At 41.8% G+C, this 13,042-nt stretch overlaps 1 protein-coding gene across 5 annotated transcripts in view; it reads left to right on the top strand.

Moving 5' to 3' along the window:
• The window catches only part of CACNA2D3 (calcium voltage-gated channel auxiliary subunit alpha2delta 3), a 928,576-nt gene that overhangs the window by 622,498 nt on the left and 293,036 nt on the right, over positions 1-13,042 (top strand). For all 5 annotated transcript variants that reach the window (XR_643716.2, XR_643717.2, XM_003894282.2 and 2 more), the window contains one exon: positions 6,724-6,857. Coding sequence is in view for 3 of the 5 variants with exons in the window: in XM_003894282.2 (XP_003894331.1) it covers positions 6,724-6,857 (134 nt within the window). In the remaining 2 variants the exon portion in view is untranslated. The remainder of the gene's footprint in view (positions 1-6,723; positions 6,858-13,042) is intronic.

Below are 13,042 nucleotides of genomic sequence, written 5' to 3'. Positions count from 1 at the left end.
GCTTCACATTTATGAGGCCGGAATGGTCATAGGCGGGGGCAGGAGAAAAGTGGCAATTAAAACATTTTGCTATTTCAAGACAGGTGAAGGAAGGTACAAACAGCAGGTATTTAAAAACCTTTTCATAGTTCATTGCACACATTCCTTAGAATCAGAGATTTTGAGTGGCGATGAAGATGGTGATGCTTGCTGTTATTGTAAAACAGCAACTAAGGATGGCGGGCTGCTCACTAAGTGCCAGGCATAGAAAAGAATACATCTGTGCATTACCTCTTTTGATCCTTCCAAAGGCTCTTGAGGTACTGTTATCATCATTTTTGTCTACAGAGAAGGAAACTAAGGCTGAGCGAGACTAGCATCTTGTTCCAGATTACCAGCCAGCAGGCGGTAGAGCTAGGATTCAGGCCCAGGTGATCCAAAGCCCCAGCCTGAACTTTTCACCAGATGTGAGGCTGCTTCTCTTTGGAGAGGAGAAAGCTGTGATTCATAGAGAACTCTTACATATCTCTCTTCATTTGAGGTAATCTAGGAAAAGAAAACTAGAGGGTGAGAAAGGACTTCAATGTGCCATAATTAACAAAGGCCAGAGCTGGGATTTATGCCCCGCCTGTATGTGCTGGAAATCGCACTGCTTCAGCTTGCACAGTGGTATGGTTCAGGTCCTGATGTTTCAGAGTTGGGGACGTTAAGGCTGTAGATAAGATGAGACCAGGAGAAACCACGGCAAAGTGTGATGGGTGCAGCCACAGAGCTATAGGAAAGAGACAGCATTCCTATTTCCCCAGAGTGTACCTTTAGATTATTTTCTTCTTTCTCTTTTATTTTTAACTTGGAGTTAGAAATTAAAATGTAGTCATAGTCACAAAGGAAAAGATATGTCCCTTGCTCTGAGGCTCAAGCTGATTTTGAGAGCTCTGCTCAGGAGTGCAGTTCTCCCACCAAGGCCATTGGGCTCCTTGCCCTTGATGTCCATTCTCTCCAACATCATGAATATGGGCTCTTCTGCTCTCAGCACTCAACAGGCCTCTTGCTTGTTTTTTGTGAAGTCAAAGAAGACAGGGAGGTAGGAAGCTGTTTATAAATTATACATTTTTCTATAGAAGTAAGTGGTTTTTTTCAGTAGTGTGTGATCTTGACAGGGAGGAGGAGGAAGATGAAACAGAACACAGTATTGGGAGCGTCTTCCAAGAACACCATTGCTCATAGGGAATGCAAACCAGGGAAGCCAGAGCATCACCTTCACTGCCCTCCTAAATCTTATTCTTACCTTGGCACCCTCTGAAGACTGAAATTTTGGTACTGGCTCTCAGGTTTTCAGCCTGCCTTGCTTAAGGTGGAAAGAGTCTTTAGAAAGACTCAAAGACTCAAAGGACTCAAAGGAAGCTACACCCATCACTCCAAAGATGGAAGGAGGACCTCACTATATGAGGTAGACAGCTAGGATCTGCCCTTCAAGGACAGAGTCCTGGTACCCTCAGATCTGGTCATTGCAAAGTGGAGTATTTAGTGATTCACCACAGGAGCTTCTCGTGCTCAGGCAGCTTTGAGGCAAAAGACTCTAAAAATCCCCAAGGAAGGGTGGTAATATCTCAGAAACACAAAGCACTGCACTGCATATGGTTTATCACATGCAGTATTTGTAACCCAGAGTTCACAGAAGGAGCTCTGCAAGGGAATAAGGTAAATAAATTGATGTTGTAGAGAAAAATGAGCAGACCATTTGTAATAGGTGGCTAATTTCAGCATTAATTGCTCCTTGGTAATTACCGAATGATTGCTGATTCTGTTTTTTACATGATATATGAAGTTCGAAAAAGCACATTAAAAAAGAGAATAAACATTCAAGACCTAGAATTTAACAGGAAAAAAACAGAGGGAAAGGGAAGGGAAAGTGGCCAGCTGAGAGAATACAGAGGGAAAACAAGGGAAGTGTCTATAGTTACAGCCAGATTCCAGCCCTTAGTGATTTCCTATTATCAATCATTTGTTAACTAAAACTTATACTAAGACATTTAAAAAAAAAAAGACTCAGAAAGATTTTAAATGTTAATGGGTTGGAATCAAATATGCATAAGCTTTGCAGCATACATTGTTATTGTTAATATTATTTTTAAAATTTTATCTTTTCTTACCTTTTTATACATCTGCATCCCTAGTCTACATAGTGAAATATAAGTTGGAACTATAGACTGGGCTTTGAGTAGAACTTTGTTATCGCTCACTGCCGAAACCTCAGAGGACAGTCATATATTGCCCCATCCCCATCCTCAAAGTTCCCCAGCTATAATACACAAATAGCCCATTAGAGTTACCCTCCTGGGGCAGGAGCTTGGAGCATCGCTCCTGTCCCTTCCCAACAGCGAAAGACGCAGTGTCTTCAGTGGTTCAGAGCAAAGGCTTTGGAATCAAATGAACCTGGATTCGAATTCATCCAGGACAGATTACTGACTCTGAGTTTGTGTTTCTTCCCCTACGTGGTGAGCATATGCATCGGGCCATCGTGAGGCCCACATGCAGAAAGGCAAGGTGGATCCCAGTAAGACCTCAGTGAATGTTCCCGCCTTACTAATGGCTCCTGCATACCTGCCCTCCCTGTTCTGGGAATACTGCTCTCAACAAGGTGGGGATTTTTGAATCATTTCATGGAGCTGATATTCCAGTTAGAGAGAACACAATAAGCAAGTGAGAATCCAATGATGGATGACTCCTCTGAAGGAACTGATGCAGGGTGAAGGGAGAGGAAGTGACTTCAGACAGGAATGTCAGGGAGGGCCTCTCTGAGCTGATGCCTGAGTGACAAAAAGGAACCAAACATGGAAAATGGAATAAAGGGTGTCCCAGGCGGAGGGCAGCAAGTGCACAGGCCCTGAGCGGGGGAACATGGTTGGCATGTGAGAGGCGGGGAAAGAAGGCCAGCAAGCCTGAACAGTGAGCAAGAGGGAGACAGCAGGGATGAGGTCACCCAGGTAGGTGAAGCCAATTCAGGGAGGGTCTTGGAGGTCAGGGTAAGACATCTGGATTTTATTTTAACTCTAAATAGAAGCTATTGTAGGATTTCAACCAGGAAGATGATGATCTGCTGCGACCTTTTATACAATCTCTGATGGCTATGAGGAGGTTAGACAAGGAGGAGAGGGATTTGTGGGGAGACTCTTGTGGACTCTGGGTGAGAGATTATGGCATCTTGGAGTAGTGAAGCAGTGGAGATTGGGAAGTGAGTTTAGATCTATCTTAGAGATAGGATCAGAAGAACATGCTGGTGGATTACATATGGGGTGGGGTGAGGAAAGGATGGATATCGAGGATAATTATGTTTTGGCCTCTCTGGGCAGTGGTGCCATTTTCTGAGATGGGAATGACCAACTGGGAGAGGAATGGATTTGGGAAGGGAAGTCAGGAGTTGGCTTTGGATGAGTTCCGCCTGAGAATTCTGCTAGTTATCCCTGTAGAGGTGTCGGGTATACAGTTGACCATGGGTCTGTCACTCTGGAGACAGAAGTCAGCTTTCTGTAATTTTTCAGAACCTTGGCTGTGATAAGCAAGACCAAGTGGGGATGATTTCTCAGCCCTGTCCTTTTCCAAATGTATGGTTGTTTTTCCCCAACTCCTTCTCTATGCTAAGGACCTGTCCCTCCTACCCTCCTCCTTAAATTCATCTTTCTTCCCTTGGCACTGTTTTGGAAAACCCAAGTCAGGGAGCTTTACTGCTGGCTTTGAGGATTAGATGTGAATACAGACAACCAAGAAGAACTCCTACAAGATGCTGTCTGGGCCCAGGAGCACAGGCGCCTAAACAGAATTATTTGACACTGCAAAGTGCTCATCCCTGTATCCTAAAGGTCCAGAGCTATTGAGCTGTGTCCCCCTCCTTCAACATGGTAGCACCCCTCTTAGCTTGTCCTCTGTGTCAAGACCCTTTATGTAGAGCCCAAGATTTGCCTACTAAAGAAAAAGTGAAATATTTTCTTTCTTGTCGAACGCTGAGTGCAGCCTCCATGCTTGGAGAGATGATAACTATGGGTGTGGTGTGTTCCCTGTCCTCTGGCAAACCTTTTTAAAACCTGTCCTTTCCAACCATGCCTCTAAGAGGAACCACGTAGGAGCATTGCTAGAGCAGCATCCTAAATGGGTCTCCCTAACTATGGTGCCTGATGGCTGAGAGAGGTGAACATAGGCCCTGCTCCCAGGTCTCAAACTAGGACAGAAACTCACAGCCTATTCCTTTGGGGCCCTGTTTCCCCTGGGATGGGAAAGGCTGTGGCCCAGGCCAGGAGGGTGGGGCAGGCAGGAGTGACAATGCATGCTAATTAGCACTCTGCAGAGCTGTCATCAGGAACCCAGAAGCCACATGGTCCCAACCTGGTTTGGGGTCGGCACACCAAATTCAAACCAGCTGGCCTTTGTTTAGAAATCCTCTGGGTGCGTCCCGACCCTTTCTGGACAACAGAAAGGCTGGTATTTCCTTATCCTGAGCCCTGTTTTAGTCACTAAGAGATTCTATAAACTCTGGAGCTAGTGCTGAGATGGAGCTGGCCTCAGAGGCACACATACTCTCTTTAATTTGTTTGGTGAGTAGAAGCTGGTATGAGCCTAAGATCCTTATTTACAGGCACGGGGAGGAAACAAGAATCTGTGTCCATCCCCTGCTTGAAATCCTTCCTGTCTACAGGATAAAGTCTAAACTCTTTCCCAAGTTCTGTGTGACAGTCTTCCTGCCCATTTCTGTCATCTTATGTCATCCTGTCTCTACACTCTCTCTACCAACTCCACCAACTCCTTAACTCCAGCCATTCTGAGCTAGTTTTAGTTCCTAGAAGGGGCCTGATTCTCTCTGATTCTGGGTCCTTATTTATACTCCTTGTTTTGCTGGACACTATCTTTAATCCCTCTTCCTTTGGCTAACTGGTCCTCATCCTTCAGGTTCCAGCTACACTGACCCTTGCTCAGGGTAACCACATTTGATTGGCTGTACCTGTTGTATGTTTTAGCTTAATGTTGAATGTACCATTTTGTAATTGTTTACTCAGAACTGCCAGACCCCAGGGGGGCAGGGGTCTTGCTCACCTTGTTAATCGCTGCTTCTTCAATGCTAAACACCAAGAAAACCTTCAATCAATGTGTGAATGAAGGGCTCGCTCCAAGGGATCCAGGCCTGTGTTCAATTCACCCTTTCCCTTTTAACATCTCCTAACCCATAGCAAAGCAGATGTGACCCCGAACTCTTCATCAGTGCAGGAACATAGTAGTGCCCTGGAACTCAAGATCAAAGTGGCGTCCCCAATCATAAGACAACAGCATGTTGAGAATGTTTCTGTTGCTTAGAAGTCATGTCTACCCGGCCAGGCGCAGTGGCTCACGCCTGTAATCCCAGCATTTTGGGAGGCCGAGGCGGGCAGATCACGAGGTCAGGAGACTGAGACCATCGTAGCTAACACGGTGAAACCCCGTCTCTACTAAAAATACAAAACATTAGCTGAGCGTGGTGACGGGCGCCTGTAGTCCCAGCTACTCGGGAGGCGGAGGCAAAAGAATGGCGTGAACCCGGGAGGCAGAGCTTGCAGTGAACCGAGATCGTGCCACTGCACTCCAGCCTGGGTGAGAGAGCAAGACTCCATCTCAAAAGCCAAAAAAAAAAAAAAAAAAGAAAAGAAATCACGTCTACCCAACATATATAAAAGGCAGCGCTGGGGACCACATCATGATATGAGCTGAAATTTCAGCCTCAAACATACAAAGGGCAAAATTCAGTAGAAGTAAAAGGGACAAATTAAGAGACTTACCAACCTAGACTCATCATCTGTATTTGCTACTTGATGCCTCAGAGAGCATAGGCAAAAAACATATCTCCATCTGTATCAGTCATCTTATCTTTAAAATGGGCACAGTCATCTGCACTTCAACGTGTTGTCACAAAGAAAAGGGACAACATTGATCAAGTGTTTAGCAAATTTCACGGCACTTAGCACTCAAAAATTAATCATAACTATTGTTATATTTATAAAAATTAAATAGCCTTTAATTTTTGTGGTTCATAGTTTTTCCCTTGGAAATAGACTCACAAAAGTGAAAAAATAAGGTTACAAAATGTCATGTAGAAAGGACTCTCATTTCTGCCAGGGAATACACACACACACACACACACACACAGTGTGTGTAAACATATACTCTGTGTGTGTGTATACATATATGTATATATGAGGGAGGGTGGTGTGCATATAAAGTCTGGGAGGATATTCTCCAAAGAATTAACAGGAACTTCCTCTGGGAGATGAGTTTGTGGTTGATTTTAATTTTATTACGTTTGCTTGACTGTATTTTCTAACATGACCTTACTACTCATAAAGTAGGTGATGGGGGAGAGGAATTAACATTGAAAAGAAAAATGGGGGAGAGGAGCTAACATTGAAAAGAAAAAAGAAAGATACTAGAGACCGTCCTAGCTAACATGGTGAAACCCTGTCTCTACTAAAAATACAAAACATTAGCCAGGCGTGGTGACGGACGCCTGTAGTCCCAGCTACTCGGGAGGCTGAGACAGAAGAATGGCGTGAACCCGGGAGGCAGAGCTTGTATCAGTCATCTTATCTTTAAAATGGGCACAGTCATCTGCACTTAAACGTGTTGTCACAAAGAAAAGGGACAAGAAAGCGTGGCATATGCATACTCCCAGTTGCAGGTCTTTCGGTCTGTTACTAAATTTGGCCCTCCCTTGGGTTTTGGCAGGATTTTTTACTCAAATCTCCACCTTGGCTGATGTGCAGGAGAATGTCATGGAATACCTTCACGTGCTCAGCCGGCCCAAAGTCATCGACCAGGAGCATGATGTGGTGTGGACTGAAGCTTACATCGACAGCACTGTGAGTCCACGGGGCCCTGGAAAAGAGGCTGAGCTTTACCCCCATCCCTAAATTGTGTTAATTCTAGAACATAGCAACTGTATCACTCGTATTTTTTGGGTTCAGTGGCACTTTTCTTGATTGTATGTATAGTGTTGATCACCTTGACAAGCAAAGTTGGTGAATAATCATAATGTACTAGAAAGTATGACATATACTTCAGAAAGGTAGCTGGTCTGTGCAAAAGAAATCACGTTTTGCTTGTGTCTTTTCTAGTTACTTCTATGCTGCTTTTTCACATGTGTTCAAATTCTGTAAGTGTAGCAATGATTACAAGCATTCTTAGATTCTGTCCTCACCATATGTGAGCGCTAGTCCTGGCAATGAATCTTTGTGTCTCAATTGGGAATGTAACCAAAGCTCAGCTCTAATAATGAATTGGGGCCACCATGGAGGCTGCAGTTGCATTTTCTTCCCATGCATAAGTGAGAATATGCTTGAATGGTGGTTCAGTAGGCACTTGATTGTTGTTTGAACTCTGGCCATGGGCCGAATTCTAAAGCCGAATTCTAAGCATCAGATTCTGATGCCGAATTAGCTGAAAACGAGGAGCTTTGCCAGTCATCAAGTAATGGCTCAATGGCCGGGTTTCTTATGTAATCTCAGGGTGATTTTTCATAGTGATAATGAGTCTGATGGGAGTGGTGTTTTTCATTTATTGATTGTAAATGTTCTTACAGGGCCTCTCTCCAGTCATTTTTGTTGGGATTAACATCACATTAATCACTGTAACCCAGACACAGCTGTCCTCCAGAGTGATCTCGATGGCTGTCATGGGTCAGCTTTTTTCTCCCTGGGCTCTCTCATTCCTGCTGCACTTCTGGCAGCTGCAGGCAAACTCAGGGCAGGAAAAGCATGTGGGAACTCATTTCAGGGGACACCATGACACAGGCCAGGCCACAGCAGCCTGCCCCGTCTCAGTCTTAAAGTATGCAATGCAGCCCTGGAAATACGAATGTATCTCCTTGTCAAAAAGGGAGACTCCTTCCGCAGGAAAAGTCATCTTGAATAAAGATGGATGTTGATCTGAAAAGCCTTCTCCGATGCCGGGGAGACTGTGAGCTTTTATCAGCTTGAGTCTGTCCCCAGTTTGGTTTTAAATCATGGAAACAAAATAAGCTGCCCCATTTATGTTGGCACCGTATTAACAATAGCAACCATGGTGATAACTTCATCTCTTCTTATATGTTGTTGGGTAAGGCAGGAAAAATAGGAGTAAGGAGGAGGAGGAGTGTGGCTAGCTAGTATTAAAGTAACCAGATCACTCAGTGGTTTTGTGTACTACAAACCCCAAAGAGCCAGTTTGATCAGTCATTTTGTTTGTTTCATCAATTTAAAAAATATATAAGACACATTTTCTATAATTAAAACGTGGTAGTAGCACCTGGATAGACAGATCAGTAGAGTAGAAGGTCCAACAAAATCAACTACATATGGGGATATAGTATATAATAGAGGTGACGTCTCAGATCAGTGGGGCTAAGATGGGCTTTGTAACAGATGCTTTTGGGAAAATCAGAGCCATTTAGAGAAAAGTAGAATTAGTTCAGTCTTCACATCATACCCAAGGAAGAAATCCAAGTGGATCAGACGTCTAAATTGTAAAACATGAAACCATTACAAGCACTAGAAGAAAACCTGGGTAAATTTCTTTGTGACCTGCATTCTGGGAAGACTTTCTAATAATGACTGCAAAATCTACAGGCAATAAGGAGAAAGATAAATAAGTTTGACTACTTAAAATAAGAATAACAACAAAAAAATTTTGTAAGCCAAAAACACATCATAAGCAAAGCCAAAAGACAAATGATAAAATAGGAGAAAATATTTGTGACATATAGCACACATGAAGAATTAATAATCTCTAATATATAAATAACTTTTTTAAATTGAAGAGAACCCCCCAAAATTGCTATAGGACCAAAATGAGCAAAAAAACTGACAATTCACAAAAAAGAATAAAAAATGGATTTTAAACATAAGAAAAGATATACAACTTCATAATAAGAAAAATGCAAATTAAACTATAATGAGATACCATTTCTCACCCATCAGAGTGGCAAAAACTAAAAGCTTAACCATGCACTCTGTTGGTGAGGCTATGGGAAAAGGGACAGTCTTATTCACTGATTGTGGGAATGCCAAATGGGGCAATCTCTATGGAGGTTAATTTGCATTTACCCTTTGACCCAGCAAACTTCTAAGAATTCAACCCTGTAGATGAACCTCTAACAGCACAAAAATATATATGCACAAATTTGTTCATTGCAGAATAGCTTGTAATTTCAAAATATTGGAAGTTACTTCAATGCCCAAACATAAGAGATTGAATAGACTATGGTACCTACACCTAATGGAGTCAATATTAAAAACAAGAATGAGAATGACCTTTATTAGTTGATAGAGAGTGGTTTACAGAATATACTTCTAAGTAAAATGAGCAAAATCACATATAGCATACTACTTTTTGCAAGAATTATATATAGCATACTACCTTTTATATAAGAAATGCAAAAAGTAGATGTGTAATTACTTATTTTACAAAAAAAAAAAAAAAAGCAAAAACAAGAAACAGAATAAACCACAAACCAACAGAACTGGTTACCAACAGAACTATCATTCCCTTCCCAAGCCATCTCCTCTGCACCACCTCCCACATCTTGTTAGCGTCCATTGGCAGACCTTTGTCCTACATCTTGTTAGGATGTGGGAGGTGGTGCAGGGCTTGGGGAGAAAATGACACATCTCTGAGTATACCTTTTTGTACAGTTTTGACTTTTGAAAGCATATTAATGTTCTATGTATTCAAAAATTAAACAAGACTGGGGGAAAATTAAAAGTGAATTCAAACAGAAGAAAATGAATCCAATAATATTGCAAGTGAATAGCAAAATTTCTCAGAAAGGGGGGGAAAAAAGCTTTAGAATATAGTAAATTTTGAACACAATACTTTCACTATCTACCCCTCGATCTAGGGAGGAAAAAAGAACTGCAAATAAATTCTAAACTCCATTTGGTGTCATTTGTGGTAATATGGTTACAGCAATTCTGAATCTATTTTGTGAGGATGGTGGGATTGGGCAAATGTGTAAATGCTGAAGACAGGGGATCTGCCTATGGGATTAGACTTGATTGAAAAATCCCAACTCTGTCCTTCGAAAGGACCTACAAGCAGTGGCACCCAAGTAGCAATGAGCCCATCCAGTACCCAGATTCTGGCTTCTTAAAAAACAGTCCCCACTAAGAGGAGCCAGGGACCCTTAGAGTAATTGCTTATTCTAGGGCTGCAGCAGAGAAGGTACCAAATAGTAATAATGATGATGACTATAATAATAATAAGCCTGGCATATTTTGTGCCAGAAACTAAGGAAGTGCTCAAAACAATAATGTGGTCATGTCAAAAGGACACAGGATCAGCATGAAGAGGCTCTCATTGGTCAAATCTGGGACAATTTGAGCATCAAAATAAGGAATGACAATAATGGCTTGTAACTTGTTGAATAAAACAGAAATCCACAAGTCCTTATGGATAATAAATAACTAAACAAATCCCAAACAGATGAACCAGATAGGTAAGTAAGTGGGTGAGAAGGGTCCAGTGTACAATGGAGTGCTGACTGGTAAATGAGGAGGGAGTGATGGAGTTGGAAAATCACTATTTTGCAACCATTTTGGTAAAGACCAGTTAGGGCAAAGGTCTGTCAGTGGATGCTAAATCTAGGGGGAAAGTTTGATGATAAGCAGTGTATTTTTATGATCTCAAAATGCTTCCCTAGACTTTTCATTAGTCATGAGGGGGAAAAAGTAGCACCTGAACACTGGGATACCATGTACACTGTCTTAGTATACTGTATATTGGATGAATCTCAGCAACATCTTGAGTGGGCCCTCAAAATTAGCATCACCAATGGAGAAGCAGATGGACATTGTGTGCCTGCAGAGAAAGACACATCACACTCGTGTATTGTTTTGACCAGGGACACATAACCTGACGCTTACGGCAGATATAAGCTCATGAAGCAGATACAGCTTTGCATTAATATGATGTCTTGCTTTAGGTAATGTTCATCACTTAAATCGGTTGTTACATTAGATTTGCTAATTACATACAGATATAGGAAGTTAGAGGGAGAACCCATTGCTACTCAAGCTTTTGCACTAAAGAACTTTTGTGACCACAGAGCCAAAGTAGATGGTCTGAGGCAGATCTGGGTATGTAGTTATAGAGGAAAGTCTCTGAAGTCTTTTGCTTTATCTTAAACATTTGCATAAAATTTACATTCTGTGCCATAGTCATTCTTATTTACTTTAAAATAAAATAATATTTCAAGTGGCCCATTATTAAGTAAACTTTGTATGCCAAGATGACAAAGCTCATTTATTCTACTTCTTAAAGAACTCTTTGAGGTTCATAAAACTAAACCCACAGAATCAGGTTATCCCTAAAATGATAGCCAACATTGTTGCTCTGCTTCCCAAGGTTCTGTTGCTGTATCTTTGCAAATTGCCCTGATAAATAGATCTCCTGGTAGAATGTTCTAAGGGTTCCTTCTCTTCGTGGTGTTGAGCAACCTGTCAGGCCAGGAGGGACACTGGGGAGTCTGTCTTCCTCTTTCTTAGGTCTGCTGGGTGAAGAGAAGGCAGCTGCTGCTTCAACAGGTACCTCTTACCAGGAAGCAGCAGTTTCTTCCAGCTCTTCATCTGGACCTGGATTCTGCCAGGACACAAACAAACAACAACCACCAAAAAAAACCCCATCATTTATATGGGATCAAAATATGATTCATATGGTGAACTCGTCTGCAGAGTCTAAATTCTGAGATGCTCACCAACTTTGGAACCACCCAGAAGATCAAAGGGGAGATGAGCAATTTTGAATTCATGACTGTCCTGACACATCCAGGACAGTTCCAAGCCAGCATTACCCTAAGGTGACCCAGCTTGCAGTAATGAAAGAGACTAGACTCCAGGAGCACTTGGCATTAGGGCTGGTGATTGACTCCATTTTAGTAACCTGATGTTTTGTTGGTATTGGTAGCTCTGGAATTTTTTTTAATTATTATTTAAGCATAGTTATCATCTACCTTAGTTTATTTACTAAGGGCACTGAATTTAGATTAGAACAACATCCCAGGTTTGAGTTGCATACCTTCTCCATATTCGCTCTGTGACTTTCAGCCAGTTACTTAGCCTCTTTAAGTCTAGTTTTCCTCATTTCTAAGATAAGAATACGACCTGCCTTCCAGGGTTCACTCTAAGGATTAAATGTCTATGCATGGTGTGAATGCAGTAAATACTATTTATTGTCATTTCCCAATTTTAGGAAACCTAGTGTGAGTGTATTTCCCGGGCTGAGGGAAGTTTTAAAAAATACTGGATTCTCCTTTCTTTGAGCTGGGTCTCACATAGTAACTACAACATGATTGATACCATATTCATAATAGAACTTGGTAGTTAAGTCTGATGAGTATCTTGGAAAACGTTGTTTGTTTAAAGATACTCTTTAATTCTTTGGAATTCATTTGGCTGTAATTATGTGCTGTGAGCCAGGCACTAATGTCTGGGGGTTGGTGCCTGGGTCAGTGTCCCCAGAAAACATTGGTATTGTGCTGCACTAGCCAGGCAAAACCTTTCACCCCTAACACCCTTACTGAGGAGAGCCCTTGCTGAATTACACAAGGAAAGGGAAATATGGTAGCAGCCCTCTTCACCCTTTGCCCATTTGCCCCAAAAATACTTGCTGCTGACAGTTGTGGCTGCAGCGGGTAACCTGAGATAACTTTGCCACGAAGTATCTCACTTTTATTATCATTTTTCTATAAATATTCTATAAGGAGAATGATGTCTTTTGTTTCCCAAAACATTCTGTTTTTAGTAGTGGTATTTACATATGATGGCTAAAAATGTCAAATCCTAGAGAATATTGCATTTCTACACATGATGTTAACATCATTCTCAAACAGTTGTTGGCCGAAGATTCATTTGATGAATCTGATTTTTCCAGAATAAGCGATTCTGATGATTCAGACAATTCTGAGGTTAGTTCTGTTTTAGAAATAATTCGAAGAACAGTTTTTATATTTTATTTTCACATTGAAAATCAGTCAGATTTGCCTCAACCTCAAAAACCGTGTTTATGCAAAATT

Source organism: Papio anubis, chromosome 2 (genome assembly GCF_008728515.1).
Source record: "Papio anubis isolate 15944 chromosome 2, Panubis1.0, whole genome shotgun sequence".
Taxonomy (NCBI): domain Eukaryota; kingdom Metazoa; phylum Chordata; class Mammalia; order Primates; family Cercopithecidae; genus Papio; species Papio anubis.
The sequence above is the reverse complement of the archived record's forward strand: the minus strand, read 5'-3'. Positions and strand labels throughout refer to the sequence as shown.